At 32.1% G+C, this 26,500-nt stretch overlaps 1 protein-coding gene across 6 annotated transcripts in view; it reads right to left on the bottom strand.

Annotated features, from left to right (window-relative positions):
• LOC141534860 (coiled-coil domain-containing protein AGAP005037) overlaps positions 1–26,500 on the bottom strand; it is a 651,729-nt gene that overhangs the window by 403,216 nt on the left and 222,013 nt on the right. For all 6 annotated transcript variants that reach the window (XM_074254459.1, XM_074254463.1, XM_074254462.1 and 3 more), the window contains one exon: positions 24,745–24,887. In XM_074254459.1, coding sequence (XP_074110560.1) covers positions 24,745–24,887 — 143 coding nt within the window. The remainder of the gene's footprint in view (positions 1–24,744; positions 24,888–26,500) is intronic.

The raw sequence follows: 26,500 nt of genomic DNA on the forward strand, positions 1-26,500 counted from the left end.
CTCTTGTCTTAAAAATAAGTTATTTTTGTCTAAAAAATAAGTCTTATTTTTTGTCTTAAAATGAAGTCTTACTTTTTGTCTTAGAATGAAGTCTTAATTTTTGTCTTAGGGGTATTCCATAGTCACTGGTAAGACATTTAATTTTGGAATTCCATCAATTATGAGCTACAATTATTTGACTAAAATTTGTACTATACTAAAATGTATCTTATAAGATAGAAGAATAACTAATTGACAACATTATTTTGTCAGAAACCTCGATTACTTTTTAAGTTTCTCGTAATTATCGTTTGATTGAATGTGACTGGTGGGACATCGGAAAATCCTTCTCTCTTGCCACTGTATACACGAAGTCGAATTTCAGTTCAACCCCTCAGCTTTTAAAAAATAGTTCTCTCTCGATTCAAAATTTTTCTTACAAACATTCAATATTATAAAGAATTAGACTGATTACCTGCGTAGGAACAATTAAAAAAATTTTTTATTGTGACTGGTAGGACAGGCATTTGTGACTGATGCGACAAGTGTTACGTCCCGGTTTCCTCACAGGTTTGTAGGTAGAGGGTAGAACAACTAGAGCTGGAGATAAAGATGTTACGACCTCCAGAGTCGTAAGTAGAAGGTTCTCGAATTAACTCCGAAATAACTAGCTTCGGTGAATTTAATTAATAAATAACTTTATTTAACTGTTTAAAATACACGTTTAATGAATATGATTTGACAACTGCCGTGAAGTACGTAATAGTGTTTCGTAACCGTAATTAATAGTCTCACGACATGTATAAATTATGAAGAGCCTTAAGTGCGAGACGTTAAGATTAAGAAGCCGTAGCAAAAGACAAGCCTCGAACTACCCGTGCACCCTGCTTATATCCCCGTTGAAGGGCCGCGCCCTGAGGGGAGTAGGGCTGCGTATCAGGCCCCGAATGTCCTATTCTCCTGAGTTGATATGCGTGGCATTTCCGAGTCCGACTCGGATGATCCGCGCTGACTCAACTCCGGAGTCCAGGACACACAGGCGTTCGTTATCATTATTTATTTAGAACATTCCTCGAACGTTCTCGAATATACTTATGTACTCCACGCTAGTTGTCTTACAAAATGAATCATTTACCATTAACATTCTTCGTGAGAAAATGTTAATGTAAACTTAAAAATATTTTGTTTACTCAGGTGTTGGCTGAGTTACACTTTTCTTATCATTTTCTATTTCTATATTTAGTATTTAATGTTTAACATTTGGAATTCTTTACTTATCATTTAACATTATATTTATAAAAAAATGAATGTTTATGAAATTATTGTATAATTGTTAGAGTTTAAATTAGCGCGCGTATTTGCTATCAGAGACATCTGCGAATGCAGGTGGGGACGTAACACAAGTACAAAATGCGTACCTGACGTAGTTTATTAAGAAGCTTTTATGTTATTCCAAACTTAAAAACATTATTGTTTATATATTAAACTATTAATTATTCAGAGAAATATAATTCATAAGCAAAGAACACAAATAATGGATTAAGCACGCTGACAACACGATCTTGATATACTTAGGTGTTAATCAATAGAGAACATGAAATAAATTTGTTCTTCAAATTCGTCCATTTTTAATCCTGTTTTCATCGGATCATCAATTTTAGAAGAATAGGAAGTATATATGAACTGCGAAAAATATATAAAAAACGAAGTGAGAATAGGAGAAGATTCATAAATAAAGATGATACGATAAATCGTGAAGCGTTCCACATTTTTTTAAATTAAATCATTTTGTGAAGCAGGAAAGAACAGAAGTAACGAAAATTATTACGCGAAGCGTTTCTCATTCATGTAACAGGATAATTAGGAGGATAACTCGCGAGAAAGTTCGGCGAGAAAAACCGCCAAATTAGTGATTATTAAGGTTAAAAGAAAATCAATCTCTTAACTGAAGAACACTAAAAGAAACAAAGCTGTAAATTTCAGTACTTGAACTAAATTCTATAATGCATTGACTGTAAGCCAGAATCTCACCAGCTACATGTGAGTGTTGGAACATATTTCAAATAAACCTGAAAACTATATTTTGGATTTTTTGACACATATAAAAGTTTAAATCATTTTTAACGTGTTGATTGTTACTTCTACATAGAAAAAAATTGAACAAGTCAGATTTGAGGATGAGAAAACAATTTTCTATCTTTTTGCGTGACTGGTGGGACATGTAATAAGCCTACGTTCGAATACGAAATATACAAAATCTAACGTATCTTTTCATTTGAATGAAATGTTTTTTTTCTTTATTGAATTCTTTTTTTTTAAATAAAATGAATCACTAGCTGGAATTGATAAGAAGATTAAAAAAAAAAGTGTTGCCGACTTAAACAACATTTGGCCCGGATACTAGTTAGTACGACTGAAAAGTTACTTGGAGAGAAAAATCGATTTTCTTATTGATTAAAAGAAGTTTTCTTTATGAATTAGTAAATCATAGACTTTTAACGATAAATTAAGACTAAATTAGAATTAGAATTAACTAGAAAAATTTTAAAATTTGAGTCATTTTTCCATTTCGCATGAGATGTCTCTTAAAATAAAAAAAAAAAATAAAAACAAATAAAAAAATATTAGGAAAACGGTTGACCCTAAAGGCCATCTCTGCAACTTCCCGCTAATTCCGTTAATACATGGCCGTTTTTTTTGAGCTCTTTGAGCTAAAAAATACAATCTGTATAGTATTTTAAGCTCTTCGAGCTCGAAAAGATGCATTTTCTGGGCTTTTGCGCTTTTTGAGCTTAAAAGTCTGATAGAAGTTTCATAGAACACTACTTTTTGGATGTTTAATCCGCAATAACTTTTGAATGAATTAACCGATTTTTACGCAGTTGGCGGCATTCTTCGCAGTTTTTTGAGCCTCATAAAGAATTTCTAAATTTTATTTGGTCAAACTAGAAATTTCGGAGTAACTTTGAAAAAACACTTTTTTCGGTTTTCTTTCGTTTACGATATCTCTCGAACAAATCAATCGATTTTGACCGGATTAGCGGCGATCGACGTGATTTTTCAAGGTTGAAAGCAATTTAGTATTTTGAATCGATCGGTTGAGCCGTTTAAGAGTTATTCCACAAAAACCACTTTGAAAAAATTTTTTTTCCTATTCCCCTTTTTCCTTTTTCTCTATTCCGCAATTTTTTTAAGATTTCTCCAAATTTCTCAAAATCTATCGGTCCGAATCGATTGAAATTCTCAGGAAATCTAAGTTTGAGGAAACTCTTCAAAACTCCGCTTAGTACGTTCCAATCGGTTCAGTCGTTTAAAAGTTATAAGCGAGTCACATAGTCACACGCACACACACACACACACACACACACACACACACACACACACACACACACACACACACACACACACACACACACACACACACACACACACACACACACACACACACACACACACACACACACACACACACACACACACACACACACACACACACACACACACACACACACACACACACACACACACACACACACACACACACACACACACACACACAGACAGACAGACACACAGACACACACACACACACACACACACACACACACACACACACACACACACACACACACACACACACACACACACACACACGCGCGCGCACAATACATACAGACATAGTGACAACCTCGCGGGGATAGTCAGAGAAGCTGCCTGTGACCTTTCAACCTCGAGATGAAAACTCGATTTTTGCAAAACGGGGTGAAAACAGTAACTTCCCGATTTTTGAAAATCTTCGATTTTCTTAGCGGGAAGTTAAAAAAACAATATTTAAAATGAAATTGTGAAACTCATGTAATTTTCGTCTTTTTTTTTTTTTTTTTTTTTTTTTTTTTTTTTTTGAAAGCACTAATCACGAAAATCAATTTATGATTCTGCTATATTTTAAAACTCTTGCGAGAATTTCATTTTTGTTTATAGTAAAAAATTATCCAAGCCTAAGATTTTATTTATAATTTTTATAATATTGTAACAGTTTTACCTGCTCAGGTTGGCCCCTAATCAATTTTATGAATAAACTAGCAAACTAACAAACAATATATTTATTAGGGCGCCACCAGGATTTTTAATCACGGTTCCTGGAACCGGTCCAGAGCTGAGAAATCTTTTCTTAGGGTAGAGAGAGTGGAGGAAGGTGCTGTTGAATAATAAATAATTAATTAACAAGATTGATCAATATTTATTAACAATAAAAAATAACAAAACAAGTACTTATCAGAATCAACTAAATTTCACTCACACACTCACACTATAATTAATTAAAACTTATAAACTATAGCCTAACTAACGGCTAACCAGGACCAACGAGTCTCTCTGCGCAAAGACTGCAGTGCGACAGAGACCGTCTAGCCTAACTAACGGCTAACCAGAACTATTTAGTTACTCTGCACAAAGATAATAGTGTGACAGAGATCGTCTAGCCTAACTAACGGCTAACCAGAACCAACTTAACACTATCAACACTCTCTATCACGCATAACCCAAACTAATCTTCACACTTATAACTCACACTTTGCTTAATTTTTGTTTTAAATTGAAAAAATGATTTTAATTTGATTACAATATTATTAAAATAAATTATTCAATCATTAGTATTTAATAATAGGATAACATTCAATTAACAACCAATTTCAATTAACTTCCCCTAGAATGAACTAATCTCCAACTTTCAATTTCCGACTGCTAATTTTAATTCTATTAAAATATTCGATAGATTAAAATTCCTCAGTAACATATAGTCATGGTCTTAACAATATAACAATAACTATTTAAAACAAAAGGTCTTAATACCTTGGATTAACTTTTGGTAATTAAATTAATCATGGAAGAATTTTTTACAATCACGTTCAAAATTATTAACATAAAATTATTAATTAATTCTGACTAAATTTTTCCCGTGATATTTTCTACTCAGAATCATCAATTTCTTGAACTTAATGCCCACGCTATCAATTATTAATTTTCGGTAATTTTTAATTTAACTAACGCACGGACTTAATCCTAAAATCAATTAATTTATCGTTAATAAATAAAATAGTTTTACAACATAACATATTTTCGGTAAATAATTCTTAAGAAAATATTCCTAATAAATTTCCCATAGTTTTATCAATTATAAAAATAATCGACACAAGTAGAAAATATTCAGATTTATTTGCTAGAACATTCGCTAGCTAAGTTTTACTTGACCTTGGGTATTGGAATTTACTGCGACACAAATATGTACTGACGCTCGACCAAAATTCCACGAACAAAAGTTTGTCGATTCTTTTCAAGAAACAAAAATTAATCAATTTTACTAAGTTAATTGTTATAAAAATTACAACAATAAAATTAACGAATTTTTCGGATGTTAATTAATTAATTGATAATTTTCAAGTTGTTAAAATTTTCCCGCAAGGTCGATTGAGTGATTCTCGGGTATAAGCCCCCATGATACAACGTTTTCCTATCAAAGTTGCTATTCCCGACAGTACCCTCATATGGAGCGTCTATACCGCGATTTCTATCATAGTTTCTTATTCCTAACGATACTCTCATACGGAGCAACCATACCGCGGTTTCTTATATGTATTCCGGGGGAAACTTCTATCCAATGAGACCACAGTTTCCCGGACTTCAGTCTCATTCCCTTTGGAAAATCGAATAGGAATGCCCTAACGTAAGCCTGTGTGTGTGCGCACCTACACACATAGTAACATGTACATTAATTTTCTGACTTATTTATTAATTTTATATTGTTATACTAATAAAATTATAAATAAAATCTTAAGTATTTCTTAGTTATAAACAAAAATGATTAAGTTTAAAATGATTTTATATTGTAACAGGGTAAAATTACCCTAAATCGATAAGTCACCGGATATCGATAACTATTCGACATAGCACTGGCGCGTCTCGATCTTCGGGCCTAAGGGGAGAATAGGAGGGGGTAGTTTTGAGTTAAAATAGGTGAGCCGTGCAGTGGAAAAGGGAGAAGTAGTGTGACCACCAGACTGAGTGCCACGGAAATCGAGAAGGACCAATCCCCGGAGTAGTGACGAGACGAAGGAAGCCAACTACAACTAGGACTTTATCCTCAATAAGAGAGTTAGATCATCACTTTATTCGTCAAGGTATTAATTATTACTCTGTGGGAAAGAAGTGGACCGCGGTTTACCCAATACCCAGTTACTTCTCCTATTGAATTATCAATTGGATCGTTTAATCGATGATTATTTTATTAATAAATAATAGTTGAACATTTGCTCGTTTTGGCTGAGTGTTTTTCATGGGGGCTTATACCCGAGAGTCATTCAATCGATCTTGCGGGAAAAGTTTAACAACTAAAAATTTATCAATTAAGTAATTAACATCAGAAAAATTCGTTAAATTTATTATTATAATTTTTATAACAATTAACTAAAGAAAAATTGATTAATTTTTGTTACTTGAAAATAATCGACAAACTTTTATTCAAGGAATTTTGGGTCGAGGGTCAGTACATTTTTGTATCGCAGTAAATTCCAATACCCAAGGTCAAATACAACTAAGCTAGCGAATGTTCTAGCAAATAAATTTGAATGCTTCGACTTGTGTCGAATTTTTTATAATTGATAAAATGATTAGAAAATTATTAAGAATATTTCATTAAGAATTAATTATTAAAAATATTTTATATTATAAAATTATTTTGTCACGTGTGAATTTAGTAATTTTGGGGATTAAGTCCGTGAAGTAATTAAATTAAAAATTACCGAAAATTAATAATTATCGGCGTAGACATTAAATCCAAGAAATTAGTTATTTTGGAGTGAAAAATTCACAGGAAAATTTAGTTACAATTAATTAATTTATAACAATAATTTTATATTAATAATTTTAAACGTGATTGTAAAAGTTATATTGTGATTAATTTAATGATCAAAAGTTAATCCAAGGTATTAAGACCTTTTGTTCCAAATAATTATTGTTATATTATTAAGACCGTGACTATAACTTACTTAGGAATTATAATCCAAATAATACTTTAATTCAAAGAAAATTAACAATCGGAATTTGAAAATTGTAATAGTTAGTTCAAAGTTATTTAGAAATTGATTGTTAATTGTAAGTTATTGTTTTACCACATTCTAATGATTGAATGTTTTAATGGCTCAATTTTTAAGTTATATACCAAATGAAATTATTCTTAAATATTAAAATTATAAATAAAGTCAAATCAGTAGTGTTAGTGTGAAACAAGTGTGGGTTATGTGTGAGTTGCAGAGTATCTAGGTCTACGTTTCGTCACTGGGCTGTTACTGCTGTAGCTAGAGCGGATTACGAGTGTGTGCTGCAGACCATCTAGGTCTACGTTTCGTCACTGGGCTATTGTTCTGTAGCAAAGTATGGATAAGCTGCAGGAGTATCTAGGTCTACGTTTCGTCACTGGGCTGTTACTCCTGTAAGCCGAGTCAACGACCCCTGCATACGATTCGTCTCTGTGCGGGTGATTATAAGTTTAGTTAGTTGGTAAAATATTAAACGGGTAGACGCCGAAAGGGGCTCGTCGAGAGTAAGAATATTGTTAAGTGTGGATAGTGTGTGAGTGATTGAATTTAGTTAACTCGTTTTAAGTCAAGATACTGTTAAGTTTTCCTTTTTTATTGTTAATAAATATTGGCCAATCTTGTTAATTAATTATTTATTATTCAGCAGCACCTTCCTCCACTCTCTCTACCCTAAGAATAAGGTTTCTCAGCTCTGGACCGGTTCCAGGAACCGTGATTAAATATCCTGGTCGCGCCCTAATAATTATATTGTTTGTTAATTTAGTTAGTTAATTTATAAAATTGATTAGGGGCCAACCTGAGCAGGTAAAACTGTTACATATTCTCGCGGAGATATGTTAAGCGTCGGTTGAATCGTACAACGCAGTTAACTCATACCCAAGGTAAAAAAATTACCACGCACTAGCGAAAAATTGGCGTCTGCTTTGAACACGCAAGAATTCTTGGTTGATTTTTTCTTACGAGTTTTAACTGAATAATTGAATTATTATTTAATGTTATTTATTACCAGATAATTATTATCTGTTATATTGATTGCTGAGAATTGTTTACTGAAGTCTGGCCAAATTTAAGATTTCACTTAACTGAGATAAATTATTTATAATTTAATAAATTAATCGAAAATCCTTCGAGGATAATTTTGTATTGAACTTAAGTTCTGGAAAAATTTATCTTGTTAATTTTCTTTCATCATTGTGAAAAATTCCTCAGAAATTAATTAGCAACGTGGATTATTAAGTTTGGGAGTCGTTAGTTAAAATTATTGAGGAAATTCTACAAGAATTTATTTTAATGATGAGTATTGAACTCGTGACTAATTTAGAATAAATTTGGAAGTCGGATTTAATTAAGGTTTTAGGGAATTAAATTGTTAATTGAAGATAGTCGGTAACTTTAATTATTAGCTGATGACTGAATACTTAAGTTGAGAGTTAATTTTGGAAAGTAAAATTTTGTCAATTCTTTTAATATTAAAAAAAATAAAGTGAGGTAAAATCTGTGCGCGCGCGCGCGTGTATGTGTGTGTGTGTGTGTGTGTGTGTGTGTGTGAAGACGTGTGGGTTGTGTGTGATAGAGAGTGTATACATCCTCTGCTTGTTGATGTTTTGCCGAGTAGAGTGATTAACCCGTCAGCACTCACGTTATGAGCATTTTGCTCACGCTCGATTTAAAACGATGATAACTTTTTTTTTTTCAAACGGAAAGGGTAGATGAAATTTTTTCTATCTTCGAGTAATTTTATCTATTTTCAAATTATGAACTTTTGAAATCCCTCAATATTATATATAATTTATAAAGAAATATTTTTTTCATGCGCGTCGGAAATTGTGAGCATTCTTCTCATCACGGGATCATAGGTGTAACAAAAAAAAATTCACTTTCGTTAACGTTCGGGCCAGTTCATGTGCCTTCGTAAGTGTATAGCTGTTCGGCCGCACTCGGTATACTTCGTAACTTTTAAACTTATCTTCCGTTACATGTGCAATAACATAGACGCTAAGAATATTTATGTTTATTAGTTATGTTATAATAATAATAATAAATAATTATTCATTAATAATAATTATAAGAAGATTATGTAACGCGGATATATGAATGTAAGTAATTATATACTATTATTAAATTAAATGTCATATTGAAAATACGGTTTATCTGTAGATAGCCAAAGTTTTTGAGTTTATTAAAATTATTATTTAGACTAATTTTCTCGTTTATATAAAATTCAATAAGTTTTAATATTTTTTAAATTATTTGGTATAATTTAAATCAGTTGTAGTTAAATTAATCATGGTAAATTATTTATTTATGTATTTTCAGATCATAATGGGTTCATTGTATAATTTGCGATCTTCAAAAAAAATACCAAATGATATTGGACAAAAAGAAATTGATGAAATCGATCAAGATATTTTATAACCTCTTCAACTTGATGACAATGACGAAGAATCGGATACTGAAACGAATGCTGAGGGATGATGATGAAGTTGGACAATATGATACAGACACTGAGCAATCGCAATCTGAAAATTCTGAGGATTCTGATGCATCTGAAGATGAAAATAATAATGATAGTTCTAAATATGTAATGGGAAAGACAATTTAACTAGGTGGCAACTTAATCCACCTAATCAACGAGTGAAAACTTCCAAAGCAAACATTATTACCCATCTTCCGGGCGTCAAAGGTTCAGCTAAAGATTTACACACTATTCTGGATATTTTGAAATTATTTTTCCCACTATCGACTGTGCAAGAAATTGTATCATGTACGAACATTTATTTAGAAAAATTACGTACAGAAAGGTCGTACCAGCGAGCAACAGATATTAGTCCTATGAACGTCAATGAGATTTATGCTATGATCGGGTTATTGTTTTTAATTGGTCTGAAACATGGATCACACTTAAATTTAAGGGAACTATGGAGCTCTGATGGAACAGCACCTGATATATTTCGAGCTGTAATGAGTATGAGAAGATTTTACTTATTGCTCACTGCGTTACGATTTGATGACATAAAAACTCGAGAGGAACGTAAAAAAGTGGATAATTTAGCTCACATCAGAAAATTTAGTGATGATTTTATAGAAAGGTGTCAAAAGCTATACACACCAGGCGAATTTCTGACTATTGATGAAATGTTAGAAAGTTTTCGGAGTCGCTGTAAATTTCGCCAGTATATAGCTAATAAACCTGCAAAGTATGGCATCAAAATTTATGCTTTAGTTGATTCAAAGACATTTTACACATTGAAAATGGAAATTTATGCTGGAAAACAACCAGAAGGTCCTTATAAAATATCAAATAGCGCTTTCGATGTTGTCAAAAGATTGAGTGTACTAGTTCTAAATACAGGTCGCAATATAACAATGGACAATTATTTTACTTCAATACCTCTCGCTTAAGACTTGTTACAAAATCATCGAACAACAATAGTGGGGACAATTCGTAAAAATAAAAAAGAGCTTCCTCAGAAGTTTTTGAATACTAAAAAAAGAGCAGTTGCTAGTAGTGAATTTGTATTTTCTAATAATTGTACTTTGGTATCATATATTCCGAGTAAAAATAAAAATGTCCTTGTTTTATCAACTATGCATCACTCACCGGAGATAGATGCTGAATCTGGACCAAAAATAAAACCAGAAATGATAACTTTTTATAATTCAACAAAAGGAGGAGTTGATACAGTTGACGAACTGAAAGGAAATTATTCAACAGCTCGAGAGACCAATCGTTGGCCAATGGTTATCTTTTATGCTTTTTTAAATATATCTGGTATAAACGCGCAAATAATTTACAATAACAACAAATCAACTGATAAAAATGCAAATGTCAACATGACTCATAAGTGAGATACTTGTGGAATTTCAGAAATGAAAACTTAATTTTTGGAGTGAATAGCAATTTTCAACCGAGATGTAGCTCCAACTTTTTTTGGGCTAAAGATACAGTGAAATGATCTTAATACTTTTTTGTAGAGAATAATTTTTCCTATAATTCCTACCTATTTATTTAATAAAAGTGAGATACTTGTGGAACTTCAGAAATGAAAACTTAATTTTTGGAGTGAATAGCAATTTTCAACCGAGACGCAGCTCCAACTTTTTTTTGGGCTAATGATACGGTAAAATGATGTTATCACTTTTTTGTAGAAAATAATTTTTCCCATAAATCCCACCGATTTACTAGATGAAATTAAGATACTTGTTGAACGTCAGAACACTTAGTAAGATTTTCTACATAACACTTCGTAGGACAATCATCAAGACAACTTGCATGACAATAGGCAGGAGAACCAGCAATACTAATTTTATGACCATAATTGTATTACTCGAGTAAGCCCGAGGAAATGCGCGAAATAATTTTATTTTCTATAATAAAAATATTAAAGTTTTTATTTATTCGAAACAAAAGAAATAACATCTTATATTATTTTTAAAATAAATAAGTCAATAATATCATTCGTTATGAAGTTCGCTTGGTAAATTTTATTGTACTTTTTTTCTTTCTTTAAATCTGTAACGAGCTCTCTGATTGGTCTATTTCAATCCTCAATAACTCCCAAAATATTGAGAATTTCGAAAAATTTTATTCTTGCAATTGTGCTTAAAATCGCCTCTTCTATCCAAGTTTTCTTGGTCGGACACTAACTCTGAATCACCCTGTATATATATATATATATATATATATATATATATATATATATATATATATATATATATATATATATATATATATATATATATATATATATATATATATATAAGCGAAATACCACTCACTCACTCATCACGAGATCTCCGAAACTATTGGCCCGATTGACTTGAAATTTAGCATACTTAGTCCATTCGTGATGTAGACGCTCACTAAGAACGGATTTTACGCAATTCCTAGCTATAATGAATTTTTCGTCTACCATCACGTATACTACTCCCTCCCCTCCCGTGACTTCTTCCCCCTTCCCTATATCTCTCTCTCTTTTTTTTTTTTTAAAAATGTCATTTTGATTCGCCAATCTAAGAAACCCATCAAGTGGCACCCATCAATTATAGAACTCACCCCCCACCCCCAGCGCAACCACCCACGCTAATCAATCATTGCCATGGTTACCATTGCCACGGTTACCGTTGCCATGGTTACCGTTGCCATGGTCACAGTTGCAATGGTTACCGTTGCTAAAACAACTGTTAAAATGAATAAATTGTAATAATAAATTCGGTTGTAAACTAAATTCAGAGGAATGATTAGAATAAAAGTAGAAAGTTACTAAATATTAATATTTTATACAATTATTATTCAACAGTATTATTCTACACAATGTTAGGCAAATACATGGATTTTCATCGATTGATTGTTGGGACAGTAGGAATTCATAATCATACTTTTTTTAAGAAAGAATAGCTAAATCATTAATAACTGAAATAGCTAATATGTATTGAAATGATCATGAAGGATAAACTCCATTATATCATAAAACAGATAAATATAACATAAATATTAATGTTGATTTTGTTAAATGATTATACTGATTTAAGTGATTAAAAATAAAATGGTAAATTGTGTGTGATATATATACGAGCTGTTCTATAGATAGATTGACTCATCACGATATCTCGGGAACCATCGGACCTAGAAACTTGAAATTTGGTAGGCATTATACTTTTGCCCTGTAGAGGTCAGCTAAGAACAGATTTTAAAAAATTCCACCTCCAAAGGGGTTCGCGGGGGCGTTAACAATGAACTCCAGTTAAAAACTCCAGTTTTTAAACTGTAGCTCCTATCCACTCCAATTTTGGTAGGAATCTTTTGCAAGAGATGTAGAAATAATCTATAAACAAATTTCACGATATCTCACCTCACAGAGGGTTGCGGGGGTGGGTATTAACAATCAAAATTTTTAATTTCCAAGCTATAACTCCTACAGACTCTAAATTTTGTAGGAATTTTCTGTGAGAGATGTACAAGTCCATGGGAAAATTTTACGATAGCTCATCTCACAGGGGTTTGCGAAGGTGGGTGCTAACATCAAAAATTTTTAATTTCCAAGCTATAGCTCCTATAGACTCCAAATTCTGATTTCAAATTTTTTTCTTCGTGTCAATTATTATTCATTTTTGAAAAAAAGGCCACGCAAACATTATAGTGATTGCACATTGAAAGTTACAATGAATATTAGCTGGAATAATTTCATAGATAAAAGGAATATGCTTATTCGATTAAATTTGAAATTTGTGAAAGTCAAAACAATACTCTAATCAAATTTTAAGTTTAGATCGAAAAATACAATTCTATAATTGCCTAGCGAAGCGGGCGGGTAACAGCTAGTGTATATATATATATATACAGGGTGATTCAGAATGACCTTCACAGCGGAAAACTGTAGATAAAGGAGACGATTCTATGAATAAAGTTCCTTAGTCGCTTTTCGATATTCTCAATAGTTTTTTTTTGAGTTATTCAAAATGTGAATTGACCAATCACAGACAAGCTTTAGGAATTAAAAAAAATAAAAAAGAATAATAAATAAGTTTAGCACCACTGCCACAGCAGACTTTAAGTTAAACGATATTTATTTAATTTGAAAAGTTCGATTTCTCACAGAAAAAAAAACAAAACATGCAATTACAACCTAGAACGTATTTGTATATATTTTTTTATCTTTTCCTTTTCACAGAAAACATTATCGACTTAAAATGATGCAATTATTAAAAATATAACTTCCGGAGAATTGACAAAATAAATAACGTATTTTTAAATATATAAACTTTAACCAAGAATAAAAAAAATTTTTGAACTAATAAAATTGTCTTACTGAAAAAATGGCAATTTCAAACAGACAAAAATATAGATATAGACAATACATAAAATAATTATTGAAAAATCTCTGGTTTGCTTGCTCGGTCTCGCTCAGGGCTTCGCTAAGCGCTTGATGTACGTCATAGCATATTTGCGAGACTCTCAGCGAGACGGCCAGCGATATGTCCGGCGAGACGTCCAGCGAGACGTCCCGCGAGACACTCAGCGATACGGCCAGCGAGACAGCTAGCGAGATGTCAGGCGAGACGGTCAGCGAGATGTTCAGCGAGACGTCCTGCGAGACAGCCAGCGAGACGGCCAGCGAGATGTCCAGCGAGACGTCCCGCGAGACACTCAGGGAGACGGCCAACGAGACCTTTTGCGAGACAGCCAGCGAGATGTCCGGCGAGATGACCGTCTCGCTGGACGTCTCGCTGGACGTATCGTCGGACATCTCGCTAGCTGTTTTGCAGGACGTCTCGCTAGGTGTTTCGTTGACCGTCTCGCCGGACATCTCGCTGGACGTCTCGCCGGACATCTCGCTGGTTGTCTCGCAGGACGTCTCGCTGGCTGTCTCGCAGGACGTCTCGCCGGCCGTCTCGCTGAGTGTCTCGCAAATATGCTATGACGTACATCAAGCGCTTAGCGAAGTCCTGAGTGAGACCTAGCAAGCAAAATCAGAGATTTTTCAATAATTATTTTATGTATTGTCTATAACTATATTTTTGTCTGTCTTAAATATCTAATATTTCAGTAAGACAATTTTATTATTTTAAAAATTATTTTTTATTCCTGGTTGAAGTTTATATATTTAACAATACGTAATTTATTTTGTCAATTTTCCGTAAGTTATATTTTTAATAATTACATCATCTTAAGTCGATAATGTTTTCTGTAAAAAGGAAAAGATAAAAAATATATACAAATACGTTCTAGGTTGTAATTGCAAGTTTTGTTTTTTTTTCTGTGAGAAATCGAACTTTTCAAATTAAATAAATATTGTTTTACTTGATGTCTGCTGTGGCAGTGGTACTAAACTTATTTATTATTCTTTTTTATTTTTTTTTTAATTCCTAAAGCTTGTCTGTGATTGGTCAATTTACATATTGAATAACTCAAAAACTATTGAGAATATCGAAAAGCGACTAAGGAACTTTATTCTTAGTATCGTCTCCTCTATCTACAGTTTTCCGCTGTAAAGGTCATTCTGAATCACCCTATATATATATATATATATATATATATATATATATATATATATATATATATATATATATATATATATATATATATATTAGGGTGTGCCATAACTCAATTTCCGTGAAGAACCTTTTAAAATTGGAATTTTGAGTTCCGCTTCTAGCTGGAGCTATGTTAAGGCATTTCCCAAGATATTTTGGAGTGAGACAATTTATTTGATTTTCATAGAATTTTTTAACACGAGTTTCGTTTGTGCATTTCCGTTGGAATTTCAAATTTTGCTCGGAAGTGCTCAACTAAATCTTCTGTTAAAAATTCTATCAAAATCAAATAAATCGTCTCACTCCAAAATATCTTGGGAAATGCCTTAACACAGCTCCAGCTAAAAGCGGAACTCAAAATTCCAATTTTAAAAGGTTCTTCACGGAAATTGAATTTTGGCACACCCTAATATATATATATATATATATATATATATATATATATATATATATATATATATATATATATATATATATATATACAGGGTGTCTCTGAAGTGGCGGGAGTAATTGTTGGGGTCGATAGAGAAAAAAATACTGAATCGAAAGTTCCTGAGCCAAAAATTTTTTTGGGCCATAGAATTTGAGTTATGAATTAAAAACGATAGCCAATCAGAAGCGCGCTATTCGAGAAATGAAAATGAGCGGGGAAGTAGAGGAGACGCGAGAGTGAGATGCTGCAATAGCAGCTTACTCGCTCACACAAAGCCGAGCATGAGAGGGGATTGTGACGCTATGAGCCGAGTACGTAAGTGTGAATGAGTGGATGTATGAGGTCGCAAGCGGACGGCTTAATGTATGAGTGTGTGTCCGTGTATCGCAGCATTATTGGAGGCGTTGTAACGCTGAATTAAAGCTAACCGGGTACTCTAAGACAGAGGAAAAATTTTAATTTTTATTTTTATTCGAAAAATTTAATAAAAAAAAATAAAAAGGCCCAAGATTTAACCAGACCCACAGAAACGGAGAGTAAATTTTTAATTCTCATTTATTTTGCTGGGGATTATTTTCAAATAAAAAAAAAAGGCTAAGATTCAACTGGAATCTTAATTGCTTAATAAAAGGAGTAAAGTGTAATGATGTAAATGCAAACTAATAACATTAAAGTAAAGTTATCCTTGAACTGCCGAAACACCTGTAGATTTTTTTGAAATGATTTCTTTGCTAAGAAAAAGGGAAACTAAAATATCAAAATTACTAAAACGTGAATGCCATTTCTTTTTCATATTTTCTTCGACATTTTACCTGTCAGTGAATAAAAAGAATATTTAAATTGAAATATCAAAATTATAAGGACTTGAATTCAATGTTTTGTTAATTTATCATTTGACATTTTACCTATCAATTAAGTGATAAATAATTTAAATTAAAATATCAAAATTATCAGGGCTTGGGTGCGATTACTACTTAATTTGATACTTGGGATTTTACCCGTCAATTCATTAGAAATTTATTTCAATTATAAGATCAAAATTATGAGAACATGAGTGCGATTTATTTTTAATTTATTATTCAGGATTTTAACAGTCAATTGATTGATAAACAACTTTAATTAAAATATCAAAATTATCAGGACCTGAGTTCAATTTTTTTTTAATTTATTATTTATTTACCTGTCAATTAATTAAAAATAATTTTTATAAAAATATCAAAATTGTTCGGACTTGAGTTCAATTTTTTCTTAATTTATAATTTGACATTCTACCTGTTAATTCACCGATAGATAATTCTAATAAAAATATCAAAATTATTCGGACTTGAGTTCAATTTTTTTTTTTTCTTAATTTATAATTTGACACTCTACCTGTTAATTCACTGATAGATAATTCTAATAAAAATATCAAAATTATTCGGACTTGAGTTCAATTTTTTTCTTAATTTATAATTTGACATTCTACCTGTTAATTCACTGATAGATAATTCTATTAAAAATATCAAAATTATTCGGACTTGAGTTCAATTTTTTTTTTTAATTTATCATTTGACATTTCGCTTGTTGATTAAGTGATTAATAATTTTAATAATAATATCAAAATTATCAGGACTCGAGAGCGATTTTTTTTTAGTATATTTTTTTACATTTTACCTGTCAATTAACTGATAAATAATTTCAATTAAAATATCAAAATTATTCGGACTTGAGTTCAATTTTTTTTTAATTTATTAGTTGACATTTTACCTGTTAATTAACTGATAAATAATTTTAATAAAAATATCAAAATTATCAGGACTCGAGAGCGATTTTTTTTTCAATTCCTTATTTGACATTTTACCTGTCAATTAATTAAAAAATAATTTTAATTAAAATATCAAAATTATTGGGACTTGAGTTCAATGTTTGTTTTAATTTATTTTTGACATTTTACCTGACGATTAATTGAAAAATTATTTTACAGAATAATTCCCAGCAAAATAAATGAGAAATGAAAGTTTTCCATCCGTTTGGTTGGGTCCGGTTGAGTCTTGGGCAATTCCTTCTGTTTTCAAAAATTATTCCGAGCATAAGAAATAAGTAATAAAAATTTTCTATCTGTTCGTTTTGGTCCGGTTGAGTCTGGGGCCTATTTCTTTTTTGAAATAATTTTGTCAATTAATAATTGATAATAAATTTTTTCAATCAGTTTTTTATCGTCTTGTCAAGATTAGGCTGATTTTTGTTCAATAAATTTTTGTTTGTTATTGAAAAGAGAAAATAAATTTTTTTGCATTCTTCTATTCTTGGCTCTGGTCGAGTCTTGGGCATTTTTTTCGTTTTTAAAAATAATTCCTAGCAAAATGAATGGGAAATAAAAGTTTTCGATCCGTTTGTTTGGGTCCGATTGAGTCTGGGGCCTATTAATTTTTTTTTAAGAATAATGTTGTTAATTAATAATTGATAATAAAATTTTTCAATCAGTTATTCGAAGTCTGTTTGAGATTGGGCCTTTCTTTTCAAGGAAAATTAATCTTGGTGATCAAGTAATAAAAAATTTCTATCCGTTTATTTGGGTCCTGCTGCGTCTTGGGTCTATTTTTTTTTTTTTTTTTCTTAATAATTTAGTTAATTAATATTTAGAAATAAAATTTTTCGATTTATCTTTTTCGGGTCCGGTCGAGTCTTGGGCAATTTTTTTGTTTCGAAAAATAATTCCCAAAAAAAAAACAGGAATAAAAGTTTTCTTTCCGTTTGTTTGGGTCCAGTTAAGTCTGGGGCCTATTTTCTTTTTTAAAAATTTTGTTGATTAAAAATTCATTATAAAACTTTTCAATTATTTTTTCTTGCTCCAGTCGAGATCAGGCCCTTTTTCAAAGGAAAATAATTTTGCTGATTAAAAATAGAAAAACAAAGATTTTCAATTTATTTTATTTCGGGTCTGGTCGAGTCTAGGGCATTTTTATCGTTTTCAAAAATAATTTCCTGCAAAATAAATAAGTAATAAAAATTATTTATCCGTTTGTTTGGGTCCAGTTGAGTCTAGGGCCTCATTTGTTTTTTTAATTAGTTTTGATGATCAACAATAAAAATAAATTTTTTTGGATCATTTTTTCTGGGTCCGGTCGAAATTGAGCCTTTTATTATAAAAAAGTTAATTATGATGATTAAAAATGAATAGTAAAATTTTTTTATTCATCTCCCTTTCGGTCTGATGGAGTCTTGGGCATTTTTTTCGTTTTTAAAGATAATTTCCAGCAAATTAAGTAAGTAATAAAAATTTTCTATCCGTTTGTTTAAGTCCGGTTAAGTCTGTGGCTTATTTTCTTTTTTAAATAATATTTGATTAATAATAAAAATAAAATTTTTTAATTAGTTTCTCTTAGTCTGTTTGAGATTGGGCCTTGTTTCGAAAAGAAATTAATTTGGCTGATTGAAAATGAAAACAAAATTTTTCAATTTATTTTTTTTTTTGGGTCCGGTCGAGTCTTGGGCGATTTTCTTCGTTTTTTAAAATAATTCCCATCAAAATAAATAAGTAATTAAAACTATCTATCTGTTTGTTTGGGTCCGGTTGAGTCTGCGGACTATTTTTTTTTAAATAATTTTGTTGATTGAAAATTAATAATAAAATTTTTTAATCATTTTTTTTTGCTCCAGTCGAGATTGGGCCTTTTTTTAAAAGAAACAATTTTGCTGATTGAAAATAAGGAAAAAATTTTTGTACTGTTATTTTTTTGGATCCGATCGAGTCTTGGGCATTTTTTCGTTTTTAAAGATAATTTCCAGCAAATTAAGTAAGTAATAAAAATTTTTATCCGTTTGTTTGGGTCCGGTTGAGACTTGGGCCCATTTATTTTTTTATAATAATTTTGTTGATTGAAAATTAATAATAAAATTTTTCAATCATTTTTCTTGCTCCAGTCGAGATTGGGCTCTTTTTTAAAGAAAAATAATTTTGCTGATTAAAAATAAAAATAAAATTTTTTCATCCATCTCTTTTTGGATTCCAGTTGAATCTTAGCCTTTTTTTTTTTTTTGTATTTGAAAATAATCCCCAGCAAAATAAATGAGAATTAAAAATTTACTCTCCGTTTCTGTGGGTCTGGTTAAATCTTGGGCCTTTTTATTTTTTTATTAAATTTTTTCGAATAAAAATAAAAATTAAAATTTTTTCCTCTGTCTTAGAGTACCCGGTTAGCTTTAATTCAGCGTTACAACGCCTCCAATAATGCTGCGATACACGGACACACACTCATACATTAAGCCGTCCGCTTGCGACCTCATACATCCACTCATTCACACTTACGTACTCGGCTCATAGCGTCACAATCCCCTCTCATGCTCGGCTTTGTGTGAGCGAGTAAGCTGCTATTGCAGCATCTCACTCTCGCGTCTCCTCTACTTCCCCGCTCATTTTCATTTCTCGAATAGCGCGCTTCTGATTGGCTATCGTTTTTAATTCATAACTCAAATTCTATGGCCCAAAAAAATTTTTGGCTCAGGAACTTTCGATTCAGTATTTTTTCTCTATCGACCCCAACAATTACTCCCGCCACTTCAGAGACACCCTGTATATATATATATATATATATATATATATATATATATATATATATATATATATATATATATATATATATATATATATATTAGACAAGATTCCGCATTTGGAACCTTCCGCTCGTGAGACTGACCGAAACTTTGAGCATAAGGTGAGCGGAACATTTTAAAATCCTAAGGAGCATGCAATCGGGCCATAAAATTTTAAAATAATATTTGCACCAACTTTAAATGATAACTTACAAATTTGGGTCTATTTGTTTTATTTTCAAAACTCTCAAAAGTGCCACTGAAATTCCTATAAAATTTCAAAGAAAAATTTTGCGCTAGTTTCGAGTGTCACCGAGGAATGTTAGATAAGAAAAAAAGGTCGCTGTAATTCCTTGAATCTTCCGAGAAAAATATTAAGAAAACTATGGAATATTGAGAAAAATAAAAGTGTCGACAAAATTCCTAAAATCTTCCCGATGGAGCATCCAGGGTGCTTTCAGATAAGACTGTAGAGTATTGAAAATGAGAAAAGTGCCGCTTAAATTACTGGATTTTTTCGAGCAAAGTAACTAGGGTGCTTTCAGATCATACTTCAGGACATGAAATATTAAAACAGTGTGCAGCTGTATTATTCCGGACCGAGCACTAGGATACTTTTATGTCATACTCCGGAACATAAAAAGTAAAAAAAAAAAGTGCTACTACGATCCGTAGAATCTTTTGGAGGAAAAGTCTTGGAACTATCAGATTATTCTGGGGAAAATGGAAAAAATAAGAAGTGCTGCTAAAATTCTTGGAATCTTCCGGCAGGAGTAATTGGGTTACTATTAGGTTAAATTGTAGAATAGTGAAAATAACGAAAGATTCCAGGAATTTTAACGGTGTTTACGACATTTCATGTACTCCGCTGTTTTACTCAAAATATCCGAGAAACCTACTCCATCCAAAAGATTTCAGGAATTTTGGCGGCATTCACGTTATGTATTGTACTCCGTAGTTCTACATGAAAACACTCGAGAAACCTACTCTGGAATATTCTAGGAATTTAAGTGGCAGTTTTGTAAATATTTTGTATTTAGCAGTCTTACCTGAAAGCACCTGAGAAAGTAAGGACTTTTTGTTATAAAATTTCCTTGTAACCAGGGTGTTTCGCCCAGGTCCAGTTCGTCATCCCTTTCCTTCTTAAAAAGGGCGCCACTGGGATTTTAGACACAATGTACCAGAAATCGGGGAAGCATGAAAGGGGAAAGACAGAATCGTGCGAAGTTCGAGAGGGCTGTAAATAATACTGAGAAAAATTATTTAAAACAAATAAAATTATTTATTCAATTTAATTATATACTTTAACAATTTCTAAACAATCAACTTATAGACTAACTTAATCGTGAGAACCCCTCACCTACGCAGGCCCTTGCTAAATATTCTTACAACTCAATATCAACTATCTCTATAATTTTCTAATCTTCGTCACTCCGACGGAATACCATAAATTTCCTCGTCAACCTGACGGAATACCAAACAACATAATTCACCTCGTTAACCTGACGAAATACCAAATAACATCATTTTCCTACAATTAAAACCTATTCCCGACGGCGCCCCTGACTCGGGCGTCTACGCAGCAGTTTCCTAACTTAATCCGTGGTACCCCTGACTCGGGCGTCTATACAACGTTTCTAAATAACTCCCTAAATTCCATATAACCAATCGTCCACCGGACGCTAACTTAATACACAATTTTCTCTAACTACTAAATTTCTCCGAATTACTAATCAGCTAAATTCCTGGAATTTTACGCTTAACATTTCTTCAATACAAAATATCAAATTCACTAATTTAATTCACTACAAACTTTATCAACCAAAATTTCTTAACTAAATTCATTAATCAATTTCATTCCTTCTACTAAACTCAGTAATCAATTAAATTCATTAAATTCGTTATCTAAATTACTTAATTCGGCCCAGCGGCTTAAAGTAAATATTACAAAATCCCAAATTTCAAATTCTATAAATTTAACAAGCCTCATTAAGTATTCAACTACATATAGTCCAGAATGACCATGACTTATCTAAATTACACGATTGCTTCTACTATTCCAAATTTTACCAAGATAATTTTAGCTAAATAATTTATCATAACTAAAAGACTTGTAACAAATGACATTGATGAATAATTTACTTATAAAAGAATCTACTAATATAAAAGTGACATCTGAGACAATAGCGATCATTAATTGACAAAAATTAATTACGATTAATTCAGCCTCTTTATTTTATCAATTCAAGGTTGGCCTGAAATAATTGTAATAATACCTCTGACTTAACTTTCAAATTCTCTAAACGTTGACTCATGTCCTGCTTGAGACTGACGAAATCAGCGGCTGGTTGGTCTCTCTCTCGTCTCCAATGAACTATCTGGCTCGAAGTAAAGGGTTCCCAAATTCCGAGTCGTTGATTGACTTCCTTTTTGATAGATACCGAATCTCAATGACAGAATTTATTTCACAGCACTACACTGACTCACTGTTTTGCCAAAAAGGAGTACTCTCTCATCACTGGCTCTAAAAGCCTTGATGTTTTTCTTGCCGGCTCTTTTATGACCCTCAACTCTAGGTTCTCGAACTTTCCTATTGTCAACCCCGCTTCGTTTTCGGGGACAGTAGTGGGGACTATCGATTTGCACACCTGATGACAAGTCAAAACTACTTGTCAAAATCGAAAGGTAAGGGAAAACCCTTATTTATCGTGGCGTCAATGAGGTGGTCGATAATGACCATGGGAAGTTCGATTTTCCCTGTCACATCCTCCTCTTTTTAAATCAGTTATTTTCAATTCGAAAAATCGTTACTAGCTTTTGAAATACTCGCAAAAATCGAAACCCCCTTTTTTAACTTGCCGCTAAAAAAATTGAAAATTTTCAAAAATTAGGAAGTTATTGTTTTCACCCCCTTTTGCCAAAATCGAGTTTTCATCAGATTTCGACGTTTTAAGGTCTCAGGAAGCTTCTCTGACTACTCCCGCGATGCTGTCTGTATGTCTGTATGGACATGTGTGTGTGTGTGTGTGTGTAACCCTTTATAACTTTTGAACGGCTTGACCGATTTCATCGCGGTTGGTGCCATTCGAAAGGGCTTGCTTAAACTGCTTGATCAAACTTAAATTTCCTAAAAATTTGAACCGATGCGGACCAGTTGATTTTGAGAAATTGTAAAAAAACTACAAAAAAAAATTTTTTTGAAAGTGTTTTTTTTTTAATAACTTTCAAACGGCTTTACCGATCAATTCCAAAAACTAATCAGCACTTAACATCAAAAAACTGTGTCGATCGCCGCCAGTCCAGTCAAAATCGGTTAATTCGTTCGTGAGTTATCGTGAACGAAAGAAAACCGCAAAAAGTGTTTTTTGGGGGTTACTCTGAAATTTTCGGTTTGATCAATTGAAACCTGTAAATAACTTATGAGAATGATAGAACTGCGTTGAATGCCGCCAACCGCATGAAAATCAGTTGATCCATTCAAAAGTTATTGCGATTTGAAAATTCCAAAAATAGTGATTTATTAAACTCCTATAAACTTTTTGAGCTCCGAGAGCTCAAAACTACACGAAAATTAGATTTTTGAGCTCGAAGAGCTCAAAAACATAAGTGCAATTTCGAGCGCTCAATTACGAAAGTAGCGGTAAGTTGCAGGGATGGCCTTCAGGGTCAACCGTTTTTCTAATTTTTTAATTTTATTGTTAGTAACTTGTGCAATTTTTGAAAGCAGAACTTTTTTCTTTTTAAGAGATATCTCGTTTATAGTGGTTGATATGGAAAAATTTAATATTAAATTCCGACATGAGAACTAATACAAAATAGATTTCTATAGAATCTACCTTGACCCATTGAGGACACACGTCGAAAAAACTATGTTGAGAACACACGGAGTCCAGTGGACTCTACTTATCAAAACATGTATAATTCGTTTCCTATGTAATATATTGACTTATAATTTGCACTAAACTTTAAAATCACAATCCCTCTAAATATCTTAAAAGTTATTTTTGATTTCTAATGATTTAAAAATACCGAAAAAATCAATATTTGATGAAGTTTGAAAAAATTACATTTATTCTGAATTTTAAAGTTACGAATTTGGGTAAGTCGCTTAAAATGAAACTAATAGTATGGAACCCTTTGTGACGTGTCACAACTTATTGCATAGATTTCGACCGACAACAGATGACACACTGTCTTATTTATAGATATCCTTCTAAATTTAAATTCGCCTCAAAGTTCACTTGGGGTCCACAAACGGGTTAAATCTACATTTTCATGCCGTGTGAAGCCAAATAGGGCTTTTTTTAAGTAAATTGTTTATAATTTCTGGTACGAATGCACGTAATAATTTTACATGAGAATTCCTATAAAAAAAAAATGGTCCAATGAGCACTTATTGACTAGAATATATTTTGTGTAGTAAACTCCTGGACTGAATGGTTAGCATGTTAAAAACATCAAAAATTTAGGAGCTACGATGCAAAAATTTATTCTTGACAATACTTTACTGTATAATCATGGAACTTTTTAGCGTTAAACTATTATGGCGTATTTGGACCCTCCAATTTTTTGTTCTTTGTCTGTGAAAATTTACACTTAAACCAACAAAATGAGGCATTAAAAACTAAATACCTGGGCTTCTTGAATATAAATCACAGTCGGTAGAAACTTGTAAATAATCTTGAATCGTAGTAGAATGCGGACTTTGGGTGAGAGCTTTTTGTACAAGTCCTGTTAAATTTGCTAATTGCCGTTCCATATGTTCAACTCGTAGTCTGTAACGTGAAATTTCGATTTTAAGTTCATCATTATTTATGCGACAATGTACATAATTTTTTAGTAGAATTCATAGAAATCTAATTATTGCAGCGGTCCTCAAGTCAGAATTTACAAAAAAATTTTATGAATTCATACTCAGCTTGCCGAGATGAGTCAGAAAACACAGTTGGTTCGAAAGTTTATATATGTATGTATTTAAATATATATGGCTCTGTACCGTAAGATGGATGGCGGTATTTATTACTCGGTAGGTCTTATTAGGTGACTGAATAGTCGGATACTGAATAGAGACGGAATAGACTGAATAGAGACGGACACTGTCTCAGATAGCTTAACTGGTAGAGCCTTTAGTGTGTAACCACACGATCCGGGTTTGAGTCCCGGTCCGGGCTGTCCGAATTATTTTTTCGGTTACTAAAAAATTCCTATTGAGTAAGGTCCCCCCTCTCCCTTTATCCCGTATTTCCGCAGTTCCCAACTTTGTTTATAATGACAAATTTAGCTACGAATTATGGCCAATGAGCCATATATATATATATATATATATATATATATATATATATATATATATATACACTACTGGAAAAAATTAAGGGATCAAAAAAAAAATTCCAAATTTTTCGGTAGTTTTCAACAGGCCGTAACTTTGAGAGAAATGGTCGTACAGGAAATAAAAAAAAAGGAAATTGTAGCTCCAAGTGTCTAGTTTTTGGATTAGAACTTCAAAATTTTATAGCCTCCGCGGTTTCTGAGTAATCGTAGAAAAACCAGCAACAAAAAAATTCTCAAAATTTTTTTAGTTTTTTTTTTGGTCTACGGGCGTGGAAAAAATTTTTTTAGCTTAACCACCGTAAGGATCGGATACTTTGTTCATTTAGCTTTAATTTCTTTTTTTAAACACCCTGATACGTCCACTCCTCGCTGAGATATCGGTCTTCAAATGGAAAAGGATCTTTTTGTTTTTGATTATCGATATCTCAGCAACCAATGATCGCACAGAAAGTTAAAGGTGGGTTTCAAGAACTTGAATGAATTCCCCTTAAAGACTGTCCATTGTTTTTCGAAAAAATTTTTTTCTTTCCGTCACATGAATTTGAAAATGCAACAAAAAAGGGCTTTTAGTGGTTTTTGGAAAATCAAGCGCTGGATCGAAAATATTGAGGAAACCACTAATGTTCAGTGTGTCTTTTACAGTTCAATATGTCCACAAAAACCCTACAAAGAATCAAATTAATCCAGCCAGCCGTTTTTTTGTTTCACTTGATCGAATTTTTGAAAAATTAAAGGATCACGTTTTTTGCTCTGAAAAGCTCATAATTTTTAAAAATGAGAAAAAAATTGTTTTTTCGAGCTTTTTCCACATTTTTGTTCCAGAAAGTGCTTAAATTGAAAAAAAAAAAAATTTTTTTGAAATTTTTTCTCTTGAAAAGTTTAAGAAAACAATTACCGCCGGCATTAGCGTTATCCAAAGCGTACCACGTGGAGGTCGCGCGGTCGGATTTACGCTTCTGTATGTGTGTGTGTGTGTGTGTGTGTGTGTAAGGTATTTCAGGAGAATTGAGACCCGGTGGCTCGTCAGTTCCACCGTATTTAATGACTCCAAACTCAT

Source organism: Cotesia typhae, unplaced genomic scaffold (assembly GCF_013202065.1).
Source record: "Cotesia typhae breed Kobodo isofemale line unplaced genomic scaffold, CoteBio_Ctyphae scaffold_13, whole genome shotgun sequence".
In the NCBI taxonomy this organism is placed as follows: Eukaryota; Metazoa; Arthropoda; class Insecta; order Hymenoptera; family Braconidae; genus Cotesia; species Cotesia typhae.